The sequence below is a fragment of the Macaca mulatta genome, chromosome 18 (assembly GCF_049350105.2).
Source record: "Macaca mulatta isolate MMU2019108-1 chromosome 18, T2T-MMU8v2.0, whole genome shotgun sequence".
In the NCBI taxonomy this organism is placed as follows: Eukaryota; Metazoa; Chordata; class Mammalia; order Primates; family Cercopithecidae; genus Macaca; species Macaca mulatta.
Genome location: NC_133423.1, coordinates 70905143 through 70921971, shown reverse-complemented (window position 1 = coordinate 70921971; position 16829 = coordinate 70905143). Strand labels below are relative to the sequence as shown.

At 47.3% G+C, this 16829-nt stretch overlaps 1 protein-coding gene across 4 annotated transcripts in view; it reads left to right on the top strand.

Moving 5' to 3' along the window:
* Positions 1-16829, top strand: part of GREB1L (GREB1 like retinoic acid receptor coactivator) — a 296235-nt gene that overhangs the window by 261236 nt on the left and 18170 nt on the right. For all 4 annotated transcript variants that reach the window (XM_001088999.4, XM_015121639.3, XM_015121640.3 and 1 more), the window contains 8 exons: positions 3464-3579; positions 4247-4491; positions 7486-8063; positions 8295-8397; positions 13585-13740; positions 13974-14113; positions 16272-16433; positions 16533-16737. In XM_001088999.4, coding sequence (XP_001088999.4) covers positions 3464-3579; positions 4247-4491; positions 7486-8063; positions 8295-8397; positions 13585-13740; positions 13974-14113; positions 16272-16433; positions 16533-16737 — 1705 coding nt within the window. The remainder of the gene's footprint in view (positions 1-3463; positions 3580-4246; positions 4492-7485; positions 8064-8294; positions 8398-13584; positions 13741-13973; positions 14114-16271; positions 16434-16532; positions 16738-16829) is intronic.

The window sequence follows — 16829 nt, the reverse complement described above, 5'->3', positions numbered from 1 at the left end:
GGTCTTCTCCTGGGCTCTGCTGACACTGATTAAGTGAAGCTACTTACAGAGTCTTCAGTCATGTGTTCAGAAGGGCCAGTCACTAAGTCAGTATAAATCAGTCTGTCCTAAATAATTTACCCCTCTGGACCACTGTTGGAAAACCACAGTCAAGGCCTGAGGTTCATCTGGCTGCTAGCTCATCAGAATCACCTGCAGGGCTTTCAAAGGGCGATTAGTTGAGGATCCCTGTGCCCTAAACGAAGGGGGCCTAAAGTTGTTACTTCTCAAGGCAGTGTTACTTTCTCAATTGGTATGAGTAGCTGCCAGGCAACAAGTAAGCATAAGAGAGTCCTATATTCTGGCTGTTGTGATGGCTCATGTCTGTAGTCCCAGCTACTTGGGAGCCTGAGGCAGGAGGACTGCTTGAGCCCAGGAATTTGAGGCTGCGGTGAACTATGATCCCACCACTGCACTCCGGCCTGTGCAACATAGTGAGACCCTGTCTCTTAAAAATATATAAAAATAAACAAGTCCCAAATTCTCAAATTTGCTGGATCACATCAGTCCTTTTTACACTCTGTGTGGGAGTAAAAATATGAGATCATGTTGGGATGTTCACATCCTAAGCAAGACTGAATTGTCAAGTAGATTCTGGTTCACTCATTTATTTGTAAGTTACCAAACTCCTTCACCATTTTCAGGATGGCAAGATTGTGCCTGCTATCTCTACTTTTTGGTGAAATCCAACACTACTTCTATTATGTGATCTTATTTTTGTGCTTACCCCTAATTATCCTGTTATGTATTGTGGTTAACTTATACTGATGATGACCCCTTTGGAAGGATAGAGTTTAAGCCAGTTCCTCCAGAAGGCAGGTGAAGCTTTCATTAGATGTCCTTGGTCTTAAGCCTCATATTATCCTTGAACTCAATGATCACCCCATCTTTTATGTTAAGTGCTTCTGCAATAAAATCATCTCGTGGGCCTGACTGATGCACAGTAGAACTGCAGCCGTCAGTCATCAGAAGTAGCAATGTGATGGAAAAGCACTTTATAGTGGGTTTGGCTAGCTGTGGTTGGTCAAGAGTAAAAGTGAGATTTGACTACTAATCTTCTGAAAATAAATATCCTCATATAGACCAGGAGCAGTAGCTCTTGCCTATAATCCCAGCACTTTGGGAGACTGAGGCGGGCAGATCGCTTGAGGTCAGAAGTTCAAGACCAGCTTGGCCAACATGGCAAAACCCCATCTCTACTAAAAATACAAAAATTAGCCAGGTGCGGTGGCGGGCATCTGTAATCACAGCTACTCAGGAGGCTGAGGCAGGAGAATTGCTTGAACTGGAGAGGCGGAGGTCGCCATGAGCCAAGATTGCACCATTGCACTCCAGCCTGGGTGACAGTGAGACCTTGTCTCAAAAAAAAAAAAAAAAAGTCCTCCTACAGTAAAACATTTTAACTGTTATTCCATCAATATAACCTGACCTCTTCCTGGTAAAGCCGTGACCTATATGGAGATGGTTCTGGGAGATAAAACACATTCAGGGAGAAGCCCAGTGTCAGGGATACCGTGCGTCCAGTGTGAAGGCGATCGGTAAAGTGATTTCTGTTCCAGAATGGTTTGCTTTAAATGATGCAATGTTACGGTTCCCCTTGACATGAAATGGTATGGAAAATTAAATTTTTATAGAGCATTTTTCTTCTAGCATTAAAAAAATCTTTTTGACACACTGATTTTTCTAAAACACGGGAAGTCTGTGAAACTTGTAAACAGTTACGTAGGTTCCCTATTTCCCCTTAGTATGCACATATATAATAAAAGACTGGACAACAAGTAAAAGCCTAAGAATGGTTAAGCTTCTTCCAGTTTTACAAATTATAGAAATTTTATTTGACGTGATTGTGGGAATGTTTATTACTAAAGACTGGCTTTTCTTTATTGAGCCTTTTATAGGCATCAACAAATCATCAATCAAACCCTATTATCTTTTGCCTGGTGACTTTCTTTCTATCCCATTTTGTGCTTAGTAAAGGAAGTACCAGTCTATTTTAAAATAAAATTGTATGCTTTACTGGCCAGGTGTAGCGGCTCACACCTGTCCACGGTACTCCAGCCTGGGCAACAGAGCAAGACTCCGTCTCAAAAAAAAAAAAATTGTATGCATTACTTAACACTTTGCTTCTTAGTCTTTTCCCCTAAAGCATTATCAGAAATGTCCGTTCATTGCTTATAATAACTCCTGCTAGAAAGGTAATAAAAAGGATAGGTACATGCTACATACTTAATGAAAACTAGTAAAAACCACCTTATCTACTTAAGAGATGGTCATTTTTCTTTCTGTTCTAAAATAGACACATCGGTAAGGTCATTTTACTTTTGAATATTTTTCAAATTGGTGGGATTACTTTTCATTGATATATTCATGTTTTCAAGATTGGTGTTCCATTTATTAAAGATACATGTGTCGGCCGGGCGCGGTGGCTCACGCCTGTAATCCCAGCACTTTGGGAGGCCGAGGCGGGCGGATCACAAGGTCAGGAGATCGAGACCACAGTGAAACCCCGTCTCTACTAAAAATACAAAAAATTAGCCGGGCGCGGTTGTGGGCGCCTGTAGTCCCAGCTACTCGGGAGGCTGAGGCAGGAGAATGGCGTGAACCCGGGAGGCGGAGCTTGCAGTGAGCCGAGATCGCGCCACTGCACTCCAGCCTGGGCGACAGAGCGAGACTCCGTCTCAAAAAAAAAAAAAAAAAAAAATAAAGATACATGTGTCTACTTATATGTGTGTTTATATGAAAAATTGATACTTATTATTTGAGAAACCATGAGCAATTTACATTAGTCCTCCAAATGAGGGGCAGTTTCATTTTGTTGTTTTCTTCTCAATCCAGGTCTGGTTATATTTTTAGTCTTCTTGAGAGAGATTGTTTCAAGGCCCTAAGCCAGTAATTGCTTGTTAGTTATTTTAAAAACCAGTAAAGCAAGGAGGAGGGAAAATAACTATCAAGAGTGGTTCATTGTTTTCATTACTTTCTTGGTGAAATGTCTGTTTTAATGGAATTCTGAGATTCTTTTCTGAGTCATTCACAACTGAAACTTTTTCAGTCTTCCAATCCCAAGAATTTCTCCAATATGTGAAGAAAGTATATTTAAGTGCCTTGATTCAGGCAGTTTAGCCAGGATTTCTGTAAGGTTTCCATCACTAGTGGGATATTTCACATTTTATGTGTTTTTGGCCTGAGGTATACCAGCATCTCCCGTTTTATCCTGCTGAGATAAAAACTACAGCCCTCCTTCCTGCAGAAGTGCCTTGTATATGCGATGTAGTAGCAATCAAAATACACATACATACACATATGTAAACACTTAGTGGAGTCATTTTAAAGCACGGTATGTCTAAAATCTGGACTTAGAAACCTGTACAAAAGGTGGAAACTTAAATGAGAGTTTTAATTTTAACATACGCGTCTCTTGCTATAGAGTTGGAGAGGAAGTGAACCAGAAGAGTGGATCCCTCGGACATACCAAGATTTAGACGGTCTGCCTTGTATTGTGATATTAACTGGCAAAGATCCTCTTGGAGAGACCTTTCCCAGGTACAATTTCAATAATTAATTCCAGTTTTCATCAGTTGCCCAGCTGAACTGATGATTAAAACTTGGCTGATTGCCCAATCATTTCCTTTGTTTGTCAGGTAATGAGAAGAGGATTGTTTTATGCAGGGATATAAGAAATACAGCCATACAACCTTCTTTTATTCTTTTTTTTAGCTTTCCAGAGAGCATCCAGTAATGTTGGGAACAGGCGATAGCCACATTTGAGAAATGTCAGAGAGGCAGGGAGGAAAAGCAGGATTTTTTTTTTTTTTAATAAAGTGCTTTGTCTTTGTTAATCTGCTATTCCTGCGCCCCTCAAGGATCGAGACTCCGTAGACTAGAGGGCAACAACAATAAAAGCATTAGTTGAATGCTCACTGTGCGTGTCAGGCAGCACCCTGAATGCCTCACATGTATTCAGTCCTTACAGCCACCATATGCGCCCGACACTACTATCCACTCTTTTTATATTCGAAGAAAATGAAGCGCAGAGAAATGAAGGTCATAACAGCTGGGAGGTGGCAGAGCTGAGGTTTCGGTCAAGGCTCACCTGGCACTGAAACCTGGGATTTTAACTGCTGTGTGCTGCATCCAGATCACCAGGCACACATACACATTGCGTGCTTGGCCAGATGGACTCACCAACACCACAATTACTTTTGTTCAGGTCTTTGAAGTACTGTGACCTCCGGTTAATTGACTCAAGCTATTTAACTCGTACGGCCTTGGAGCAGGAGGTGGGTCTGGCATGCTGCTATGTCTCTAAAGAGGTCATCCGGGGACCCACTGTTGCCCTGGACCTCAGCGGGAAGGAGCAGGAGAGAGCTGCTGTCAGTGAGAACGACTCCGATGAGCTGCTCATTGACCTGGAGCGGCCCCAGAGCAACAGCAGCGCCGTCACAGGGACCTCGGGTCAGTACTTTCTTTTCTCTTTCATGGCGCGAGAGACGTGAGTCAGGAGGTGTGTAGGAATGTGGAAGGCAGAGGCATTTATTGACACTCCGACAGCCTTCAGAGGAGCCTTCGGGACTGGCATCCTCTCCAGACCCAGCTCCAGGGGGGTGATGCTTGGAAAACATGACTGTTGAACAGCCACAAAATACTTTTCTGGGTAAACATTTAAGGAAGAGCTTGCTAACAGGCTAAAAACAACTTTATCAACCCTAGCCTGTACCATTTTCCCTAGTCTTTTCTACCCTTAATCGTCTCATGGTTATTATGCATCTCATATTTGCACAAAGGCTCTGTTTTTCTTCCAGGTCCTGAAGCTGTAAGTTTGTGCTGAATGGCTTAGTACCTGACACAAAATGTTTCCTTGAATGTGAATGAATGAACGAATGAGTGAATGAATGGCTTTTCTAAACAGTTAACAGCAAGCATTGTATGGTGAGGGCTCCTGTGGGGCCAGCGTGGATGTGAAGGCCCACCCTGCAGCCTGCCGGCCCCTGTCTTGCAGCATTACTGCAGGTCTGTGGCAGTGCCTGGCATGAACTTTCTTCGGATAAATTGTATTACAGCAAATGTAGCACTCTTTCCATTTTTTCTGATTATGAAAGTAATAAAGCTTAATGCAGAAAACATGGAAAATGTCAGCCGGGAGCAGTGGGCCTGTAATCCTAGCACTTTGGGAGGCCAAGGCAGGTGGCTCACCTGAGGTCAGGAGTTCGAGACCAGCCTGGCCAACATGGTGAAACCCTGTCTCTACTAAAAATACAGTTAGCTGGGCGTGGTGGCTCACGCCTGTAATCCCAGCTACCCTGGAGGCTGAGGCAGGAGAATCGCTTGAACCCAGGAGATGGAGGTTGCAGTGAGCCAAGATTGCACCACTGCACTCCATTCTGGGCGACAAGAGGAAACGTCTGTCAAAAAAAGAAAAAAAAAAAAGAATAAAAAGAGAAAGAAAAGGAAAGGAAAAAATGTAACAAAGTACAGAGAATTCTGAGATTAAAAATGAAACACACTTCCCCTCCTTCTCCCCTTAGCCTCCCCTTTTTTGTGTGTGGGGGACAGAGTTTCTTGTCGCCCAGGCTGGAGTGCAGTGGCACAATCTCGGCTCACTGCAACCTCCGCCTCCTGGGTTCAAGCGATTCTCCTGCCTCAGCCTCCTGAGTAGCTGGGATTACAGGCATCCACCACCACGCCCAGCTAACTTTTGTATTTTTACTAGAGATGAGGTTTCACCATATTGGCCAGGCTGGTCTCAAACCCCTGACCTGAGGTGATCCACCCACCTCAGCCTCCCAAAGTGCTGGGATTATAGACGTGAGCCACCGTGCCCAGCCCCTCACCCTTTTTTTGAACTATCATTGAGATCCATCACTCTGATATGCGAACACACAATTTTGTCCAAAAGCAGCACCGGACTTCCTGTCCATTCTGGCAGCAGCTGTTGGATGGCTCTGGGCAGGAATGGAAGAGGAGGGGTCTGTAGGGTTTGCTGTTGATAGTGACCCTCAGCCTGGAGGAGCTGGAGCTGCCCTGCTCCCACGCACGCGCGGCTGCTCCCCCAGCCGGGGGTTAGGGCTGACCGTGTGGACCACTCTACCTGCCTCAACCCCACTGCAACAGGCTCCCCAATTTTCTCTCTGAGAGCAGTTTCAGAATAGAGTCAAGGGGTTTGAAGGATAGCAAAGGTTCACAGAAGGGGGGTGGGGAATAATATCTGGAAGCTTTTGGATACCAGCATGAGGAGGAGGAGCGCAGCCTGTACTTCCTTCCTGTGGTTCTTCCATCCCACTCCTTCCTCTCCCTCACTTGAGGAGCTGCCCCACAAAGTGAGTGCTTCCTTGGCCTTGCTCTGCTAAACTCACAAAGGTGTTTGCCCTTGGCTACTGTGTCCCTCCCTACAGACCATGCTCACGACACGGAGCACTGGGACCCCAGCCACGGCTGACTCGGAGGGTGACTGGGAGGTTCGCTGCCCAGAACGCACAGTGCTGTGGGGGGAAGGCAAGCTCTCCCCCAAGGCAGAGAGACACAGGCAGCCGAGCCAGTGAAGGGGTGGGTTTTAATCATGTCTTATTGATGGCTGTTCATTCAGGATCTCCCAAGGTTGGGATTCGACCTCCATGTCTGGGCAGCAACAAGACGAGCTCAGATAGGGCCTTCAGTTGAGCTTTTGGTTTGTCTTTAAGCCAAAGAGTGGCTGGTCTATCAGGAGGACACACACACTTGAAAGGAGCTGGCCAAATGCGTGGGGCTGCTTTAGGGAAAAGCCACCGGCCTTGGAGCCGTGTGTGTCTACACCCGCTTCGCGCGAAGGCATCCTCCACCCTAGCTTGGGAGTCCGTGGAAGGGGCTGCAGTCCAGGGAGCTGATCTGAAGCCAGAGGCAGGAGGCCCTCAGCCCCTAGAAGGAAGCCAGTGCTACCAGGACAGGACTTGAATGTGGAGCCTGTGTTGGGAGGAATCAGAGGGCAGACCCAAACCAGGTCATTTGAGGAGCCTTTAGTAGTGGGACTGTTTACTAAGGTGTGAACAGAACTTGGAAAAGGAACAAGAGGTGTGCTGTGCTGGGGGGCGGTTAACCCCAGGGAGCCCTGGCCACCGTGGGCCTGACGCAGGGAGGGGCGGGAGCATCTCTCCAGACCTGCCACAGCCCGCAGTAGAGAAAGGTGGTCCACCCCTGGTGACCATGCAGGGGGACGCCAGGGAAGAAGCACCCCATCTCCTGCTGGTGACTCCCATTGGCCAAACCCACTGAGAAGCCAGGGCAAGGAAGCAACACGGAGCAGCGTGCAGAGCAGCAAAGGGAAGATTTCTTGCTCGTTCTGCAGCCATAGAGCCGAGCCCAGTGTCCACTGCTTTCCCGGCCTTTGCGTCCTTCCCAGAGCTGCCAGGAGCCTGAGCGCGCACCTTCGATCAGTAACAGTGCTGCTGTGGGGTGGGCTGTCTGTTCTCTCAACAGGTTCCATCATGGAGAATGGAGTGAGCTCTTCCAGCACAGCTGACAAGTCCCAGAAGCAGTCCCTGACCCCCAGCTTCCAGAGCCCAGCCACTAGTCTGGGCCTGGATGAAGGGGTCTCTGCCAGCTCAGCTGGAGCCGGAGCCGGGGAGACTCTGAAGCAGGAGTGTGACTCCCTGGGGCCCCAGATGGCGAGCAGCACCACCTCCAAGCCGCCATCATCATCCTCAGGACCCAGGACCCTCCCATGGCAGGGACAGCCCATCAGAGGCTGCCAGGGCCCGCATGCAGCCCTGCCACCAGTGGTGATCCTATCCAAAGCGGCCTACAGCCTCCTAGGCTCCCAGAAGAGTGGCAAGCTGCCATCCTCCTCATCCCTGCTGCCCCACGCCGACGTGGCCTGGGTGAGTTCCCTGCGGCCGCTCCTGAACAAGGACATGAGCAGCGAGGAGCAGTCCCTCTACTACAGGCAGTGGACCTCGGCCCGGCAGCACCACGCCGACTACAGCAACCAGCCGGACCCGGCCTCTGGCACCCGAAACTTCCACCCCCGGCGGCTTCTGCTGACAGGGCCCCCACAGGTAGGGCCAAGCTAGCCTGGGCCATTTCTTAGGCTGGGGTTGGCACGTCTTCCCCAAGAAGTAGAAGCCAGAGAACCTCTTGGGGGTGGAGCAGGTGTGACAGAGCAATGAGGACCTCATTCAGGCCTCTCAGGCAGGAGACTGCAAAGCCAAGGTGTGAAATCTCTTTTCTCTTTTCTTCCCCTCTCTTCCCCACCTCCACTCCTCCCCAATTAAAAATCTTCCCGTTAGGTGGGAAAGACGGGCTCCTATTTACAGTTCCTCAGGATCCTCTTCCGCATGCTCATCAGGCTCCTGGAGGTGGATGTGTATGACGAGGAGGAGATCAACACCGGTGAGTGCTGAGCCCAAGGACTGGGCAGAGGGGCAAGAGACAAAGACATTGAACCGCAAATCCCGGGAACTTGCTTTTGGCTTCTGGGATTTCTACAGTACCTAACCTGCAGTTATGGTTGGCTAAAGATAATGTGCCCAAGGCCAGGCATGGTGGCTCACGCCGGTAATCTCAGCACTTTGGGAGGCCAAGGCGGGCAGATCACCTGAGATCAGGAGTTCAAGACCAGCCTGGGCAACATGGTGAAACCCCATCTCTACTGAAGATACAAAAATTAGCCAAGCATGGTGGTGCACACCTGTAATTCCAGCTACTCAGGAGGCTAAGGCAGGAGAATCACTTGAACCCACCAGGTGGGTTGCAGTGAGCCAAGATCATGTCACTACACTCCATCCTAGGTGATGGAGTGAGACTTTGTCTCAAAAAAAAAAAAAAAGAAAAGAAAAAAAGAATGTGTCCAGCAAATAGTTCTGAGTAAACTGTAGCCTTTTTTTAGCTCATTGAGGTCAGGGATGGTGTATTTTACTTTTGGCGTCCTCTCTACAATGTCCTGCGAGGTGCTGGGCAAAAAGGCATTTTGGTTTTTGGCTTTTTTTAAAATTTAAGTTCTGGGATACATGTGCTGAACGTGCAGGTTACATAGCTGTATACGTGTGCCATGGTGGTTTGCTGCACCTAGCAACCCGTCATCTAGGTTTTAAGCCCCGCATGCATTAGGTATTTGTCCTAATGCTCTCCCTCCCCTTGCCCCTCACCCATCGTGTGTGTGTGTGTGTGTGTGTGTGTTCCCATCCTGTGTCCATGTGTTCTCATTGTTCAACTCCCACTTATAAGCGAGAACATGTGGTGTTTGGTTTTCTGTTCCTGTGTTAGTTTGCTGAGGATGATGATTTCCAGCTTCATCCATGTCCCTGCAAAGGACATGAACTCATTCTTATGGGTGCAAAAAAAAAAAAAAAAAGCATTTTATAAAGGCTTTTTAGGTAGATTAATTGCCTAGATGGTTAACTGTTGTAAAATTCCAGTTGCAGTATTCAACTGCTTAAAGATCCAGGGCATATTTATATTCTGGATACTAGTCCTTTGTTGATTGGTCAGAGTATGTCTTATATTTTACCCATAGGCTCTGAGTGAAGGCACGGGATTACTATAATGAGACGAAAACTTCTTCTGTGTAGAACTGAACGCTGGCACCACGAACAAAACATCTGCACTAAGACACAGGGGCAGGTGCTTGATCAGGCTGTGGGAGCCAGTGGGCATACCAAGACCACTCCAGCTGTCTTCCCCAGCTGGCACCAGGGAGATGACTCCACTCTGCAGCTAAGAGCAGTGTGGCTCGGCTGGGCATGGCGCAGTGGCTCACGCCTGTAATCCCAGCACTTTGGGAGGCCGAGGCAGGTGGATCACCTGAGGTCAGGAGTTCGAGACCAACATGGTGAAACCCCGTCTCTACTATAAATACAAAAATTAGCCGGGCGTGATGGTGTGTGCCTGTAATCCCAGCTACTTGGGAGGCTGAGGCACAGAATTGTTTGAACCCAGGAGGCGGAGTTTGCAGTGAGTTGAGATCACACCACTACACTCCAGCCGGGATGACAGAGACTCTGTCTCAAAAAAAAAGAAAAGAAGAAGAACAGTGTGGTTCAAAACTGTGGCTTCGCATCTCCAACCAGTTTGACTGTGCTGGCATCAAACTGTGGGGAGAAGTAGAAGCAACTAGCTGGAAGTTCTTCTCAAGCCTCTCAAAGATGAGTCTGGAATAGGGAAAGCCCTTGGCATCGTCTACCAAATTAGCTCTTGGAGATCTCACCTCACTTGTTTTACCTAAATAGGTGAACCTGTTCCATGACCAGCCCAAGAAATTAGTTTAGTGCCGAGTAAGAGTAGGTAAAAGCCATATTTAACCATTTTTTTATGGCTTCAGGCCTGTTGTCATTTCTCATCAATTCACATCCATGATTTTAGACACACACACGTGAATTCATCTTCCCATCTACATCTCCTTGTTTTTTTCCCCAGCTAAGCTGCACCAGATTGCCGGGCCCACGAGGTTGGCCTCAAAACACCCCACACCCCAAGGCCCCCGGAAAGAGCTGAGCCAGAAGGGCAAAGCCAGAGCCAAGCAGACCGGGAGTCGAGGCCTGCCCTTCCTGCCAGCTTTCCCGCCAGGCTCCCTGGCACCACAACAGAGTGATGCCTTTGATTCTTTCCCTCAGATCATGCTACAGTGATCTTGACTCTTGCTCTGTGTTGGTGAGCTGCGAGTCTGTTACAGCTCATCTGACCTTTGTAGTAAGAAACACTGTTTGCCTTTCTTCCTTCTCCCTCATTTTAGTGCAGGTTAATGCGACGGTGCTCTCAAGAGGCACAATGACATCTTTTTACAAACTAGGCTTCAAAGTGCAGACTTCAGTTCAAGGATATAAAAATAAATGTAGTATATGTGTTAAAAGATATTAGCTGTACCTGCAATCTTTAGCCTTTTTTGGAAAGTTTCTTTTCTCCCTTTGAAAGTTGTCTTAAGCTACTTTTTTATCTTATACATTTTATTATTTATATTTTATATATATACACCCACACATATATATATATATATATATATATATTTTAAGATGGAGTTTCTGTCGTCCAGGCTGGAGTGCAGTGGTGTGATCTCAGCTCACTGCAACCTCTGCCTCCTGGGTTCAAGCAATTCTCCTGCCTCAGCCTTCTGTGTAGCTGTGATTACAGGCTCACGCCACCATGCCCGGCTGATTTTTGTATTTTTAGTAGAGATGAGGTTTCACCATGTTTGCCAGGCTGGTCTCAAACTCTGACCTCATGTGATTCACCCACCTTGGCCTCCCAAAGTGCTGAGATTACAGGTGTGAGCCACTGCACCTGGCCACTAATAAAAAATATCATCTCGGCCAGGCGCAGTAGTTCAAACCTGTAATCCTAGCACTTTGGGAGGCCAAGGCAGGCGGATCACGAGGTCAGGAGATGGAGATCATCCTGGCTAACACAGTGAAACCCCGTCTCTACTAAAAATACAAAAAAATTAGCTGGGTGTGGTGGCAGGCGCCTGTAGTCCCAGCTACTCAGGAGGCTGAGGCAGGAGAATAGCGTGAACCCGGGAGGTGGAGCTTGCAGTGAGCCAAGATCGTGCCACCGCACTCCAGCCTGGGTGACAGAGCAAGACTCCATCTAAAAAAAAAAATATATATATGTGTGTGTGTGTGTGTGTGTGTGTGTGTGTGTGTGTGTGTGTGTGTGTGTGTGTATGTAATGTTAGACACCAGCTGTGTGCCTGCAACTGTCTTGGCACTTTATTATTATTATTATTATTATTATTACTGAGATGGAGTCTCGCTTTGTCACCCAGGCTGGAGTGCACTGGCATGATCTCGGCTCACTGCAACCTCTGCTTCTTGGGTTCAGGCAATTCTCCTGCCTCAGCCTCCCAAGTAGCTGGGATTAAAGGCGTGCACCACCAGGCCCAGCTAATTTTTTGTATTTTTAGTAGAGACAGGGTTTCACCACTTTGGCCAGACTGGTCTCGAACTCCTAGCCTTAGGTGATCCACTTGCCTTGGCCTTCTAAAGTACTGGGATTACAGGTGTGAGCCACTGCACCTGGCCAATAATAAAAAATATCTATTAGACACCACCTGTGTGCCTGCAACTGTCAAAGCCCTTTATTTTATTTATTTATTTATTTTTTGAGATAGACTCTTACTCTGTCACCCAGGCTGGAGTGCAGTGGCACGATCTCAACTCACTGCAACCTCCGCCTCTGGGGTTCAAGTGATTCTCCTGCCTCAGCCTCCCAAGTAGCTGGGATTATAGGCACGTGCCACTACGCCCAGCCAATTTTGGTATTTTTGGTAGACACGGGGTTCCACCATGTTGGCCAGGCTGGTCTCGAATTCCTGACCTCAAATGATTTGCCTGCCTCAGCCTCTCAAAGTTCTGGGATTACAGGCGTGAGCCACCATGTCCAGCCTGTCTTGGCACTTTAAATGTACCATCTCTGGCTGGGCAGAGTGACTCACACCTGTAATCTCTATGCTTTGGGAGGCCAAGGTGGGAGGATGGCTCGAGGCCAGAAGTTTGAGATCAGCCTGGGCAGCAGAGAGACCCCATCTCTCACAAAAAAATTTAAAACTCTACCCAAGTGTGATGGTACACGCCTGCAATCCTAGCTACTCCGGAAGCTGCAGTGGGAGGATTCCTTGAGCCCAGGAATTCAAGGTTGCAGTGAGCTTAAATTGTGTCACTGCATTCTAGCCTGAGTGACAGAGTGAGACCCTGTCTCCCAAAAGAAAAGAAAAGAAAAGAAAAGGGTCTGGTATGGTGGCTCACACCTGCAATCCCAGCACTTTGGGAGGCTGAGGCAGGAGGATTGCTTGAGCCCAGCAGTTCAAGACCAGCCTAGACAATACAGTAAGACCCTGTCTCTACAAAAACGTTAGCTGGGCATGGTGGCACGTGCCTGTAGTCCCAGCTACTCAAGAGGCTGAGGTGGGAGGATCATTTGATCCCACGTGGTTGAGGCTGCATTAAAGCTTACAATAATCTGGGGACTCAGGGTTAAGTACAGTGCCTGAAGGTGTGACATTGTCAGGGGGCAGGGCCAGGATTCACACCCAGGTCTACTGGCTCTCAGCTGTGACTGCATATTGGAACACTCTGAGGAGCCTTAAACAATATGACTGGTTTCTGGGCATCAGACATTCTGACTGAACTATTTCTGGGATGTGTGGCCTGAGTGTGGGAATTTTTGCTAGCTCCTCAGCTGATTCTAATGTGCGGAAGACATTGGGAATTTTGCTCGGTGCATCCTGAAATCTCTTGGGTGTCAGTATATTAATACCCCACAGCTAAAAATCTCAAGACAGAAATAAGATCATCCAAAATGAAACTTTTAAGGAAATTTGGCCTGGTGGAGACTAGGTTATCTTACAGATGCCAGAGTTTGTGAATTGGGTCTGCAGAGACGAATGCTGGGGGCCAGTGAGGGCAAATGTTCCTGTCAGCACGGGTGTGAACAATTCTGCCTCCTCTACTGGGATAGGGGAGCTCATTTTTCAGAAATGCCTTTGTCCACCCATCTGGGCTCTATGTCCCATAAAAGCCCTTCTCTCTGACACATGTGGAAGAGGAAGGCCAGTCACCTGCTCTGCACACTTCCTTCTTGTCCTAGATCACAGTGAAAGCAGTGAAGTGAGCCAGTCAGAGGGAGAGCCCTGGCCTGACATCGAGAGCTTCAGTAAAATGCCTTTTGATGTCAGTGTGCATGACCCCAAGTACACTTTGATGAGCCTGGTGTATACTGAGAAGCTGGCAGGGGTCAAACAAGGTCAGTGCAATCAGAGCCAAGTTCACCTCCTTTCCAGGTCAAGGGGACACTAACTCCATCTCGCTTTTCTTTCACTCTTATGCACATCATTTTTTAAATTTTCATATCTGTTTCTTAGGGCATAAATTACAGAATACATGGAAAAGTCATTTTGGGGGAAAGGGGACTTTTCTTTCCAGGCATAGGGAAAACATGTTATCTCATGGGATGGCTTTTTGCCCCTTTATACACAGAAGTGATAAAGGAATCCAAAGTTGAAGAGCCCAGGAAACGGGAAACTGTGTCCATAATGCTGACCAAATATGCAGCCTATAACACCTTTCACCACTGTGAACAGTGCCGCCAGTACATGGACTTCACCTCTGCCTCCCAGGTACCGTCCCGCCTTCGCCCTCGCCCTCGCCCTCTGTCACCCACTATGGATTTTGTATGTAAGGGTGGGGGCTGGAGGGATGAAAAATAGGGCCCCTAGTTTCAGGCCTCAGGCAAAGCATAGTTTACTCATACGAAGGAGCCACTCATTGGTGAGAAAAATGCATGAAGGCTGGGCACGGTGGCTCACCCCGTAATCCCAGCACTGGGAGGCCAAGGTGGTGGATCACCTGAGGTCAGAAGTTCGTGACCATCCTGGCCAACATGGTGAAACCCCGCCTCTACTAAAAATACAAAAAATTAGCCAGGTGTGGTGGCACACGCCTGTAATCCCAGCTACTTGGGAGGCTGAGGCAGGAGAATCACTTGAACCTAGAAGGTGGAGGCTGCAGTGAGCCAAGATCTCACCACTGCACTCCAACCTGGGTGACAGACTGAGACTCGTCTCAAAAACAAACAAACAAACAAACAATGCATGAAGCAATAATTAAATGAATGTTGGGTTTCTTTGGATTGTGGGAGGGAGAGGAGGCAGCTTAGTTCTAGTATCTTGAATTACTTCTTCAAATGGTTACATGTGTCATGTTTAGGTTAGGAAGTAGCTGAGATGTTTCTTTGCAATCCAGATATTACAGTATATTTGGTAAGAGTTCCCCCCTCTTCCCTTTGGATCACTGACTAAAATGGCACTATTATCTCAGATCCACAGGGTGTGCCCTTTGAGCTGTGATTCTAATAGGTCTGTTGATTTGCACCAACCTAGTCATATTCACACCTGTGTGGGGTGGCCTGGCCAGTGGAGTCGGTTTGTTTTATGCAGTGAGAACTGAGACATAGGAATGCAGAACACGGGCCAATAACCCTTAGTATGTGGCTTCTTTTTGGCTAGTGCATCTTTAAGCACAAAAGATGGAAAGGCAACAGATGATAGCAATATCCAGAGCTTACTTCCCTCAATCCATCTTTATTTTTGTGACTTGGCTCTGAACACACAGAAACGACTCCTGCTTCTGGTAGGCCATACTGACTCCCCTAAACCTGTTTCTGCTCTTCAGGGCCAGCTTGTCACCCTTTTCCCACATCTCATCCTGAAATACAAATGAGTACTAGAAGGGATATGCTTTAAAAAACCGATCGAATCATTCTGCCCTTCTAAAACAAGTTACCTTTTATATCCCATTTGTTTTCTTGGTGTTACTGAAAACTTTTGGTGGGCTGCTTTGAAATAAGCTCTTAAAAGCTTTATGGAAGACCCAAGTCCCCTGGTCTACAGATTATAGGTTTTTAGAAAATCTCTTTATTAGAAACCCTCTATTCATAGTTTGTGTGACGACCGTACTAAGTAGTAGATTCCCACATTTCTGAGGCAGAACTAGAATTAAGGGAAGAAGTGTAATGTTATTTTTCTATGAAATATAGTATTTCGGTTAAAACCATTGGGAAACCTACTTCGATTCTAGTTGCTGATGAAAATTGATGGTATCCTTTTATTAAGCCAAATCTTATCCACATTAAAAGCGTGAAAAGACCTATTACATAATTATTCACTGAGACAGGTTACTGAAAAAACATGAACTCTCCAGCACTTTAAATGTAGGTTAGATTTATATTTGGCTTCAGTGAGTCAAATGATCCTTCTTTTCTGAAACCAGAGTTCTGGGCTAAATGATTGAACCTCTTCAGCATCCACTGTAGCCAGGAAAGATAGGGCTGGAGAGGCATTTTAATGTCAAACCTGATATTTAGAAAGCTGATACTCATTTGACCTGACCCACAGAGAACAGAAGTGTTTCCCTCCAATTAACAGGGGACCTTTGGGAATGCATACAGAGCAGGACATCCCACAGGTATATCTGACCTCTGCATAAGATGGAGCAGTTGTGGCTCTGACAGCATAAAGAATGCAGTGCCAGGCAACAAGTACTTCTCCCACTGAGGCTGTGCAGGTGCAAGATGGCAGGCTGCCATGTCAGTGGCAGCTCCTAAATGAAGTGTTTGCCTTATCAACCTTTTAGATGTGGCTGCTCACAGCCTGGTCTGGTGGCACTTACCAGTTCATGTTAGTTTCCCTCTCTTAGTAACAGCCTGAAGGAGTGGCCTGGAAGTTTGGAAACGGTGGGCTTACTTACATTCCCTCCCTTTCTTCTTTGCAAATGTAGATGTCTGACTCCACCCTTCATGCCTTCACATTCTCTTCCTCTATGCTGGGAGAAGAGGTTCAGCTCTATTTCATCATTCCCAAATCCAAAGAGAGTCATTTTGTCTTCAGCAAGCAGGGCAAGCACCTGGAGAGCATGCGGCTGCCCCTGGTCTCAGACAAGGTGGGTGAGAGCATCTGGACTGCCAGGCACCAGACCTAGTTCTCTAAGTGTCCTCAATCTAGAGGCTTTAATGTCATCTGTTTTCTTCCCTTTCGGCAGAACTTGAATGCAGTCAAGAGCCCTATTTTCACTCCTTCCAGTGGTCGACATGAGCACGGACTCCTAAACCTCTTCCACGCCATGGAGGGCATCAGCCACCTTCACCTCCTCGTGGTCAAAGAGTATGAGATGCCTCTGTACCGCAAGTACTGGCCCAACCACATCATGCTGGTGCTTCCCGGCATGTTCAATAATGCAGGCACGGGTAAGGGGCCCCCCGGGATGGGGAGAAGGGCTTCGAAGATAAACTGAGCTCCATTCCCCTGGCATGAAAGCTTCAGATTCCCCTGCCTCTAG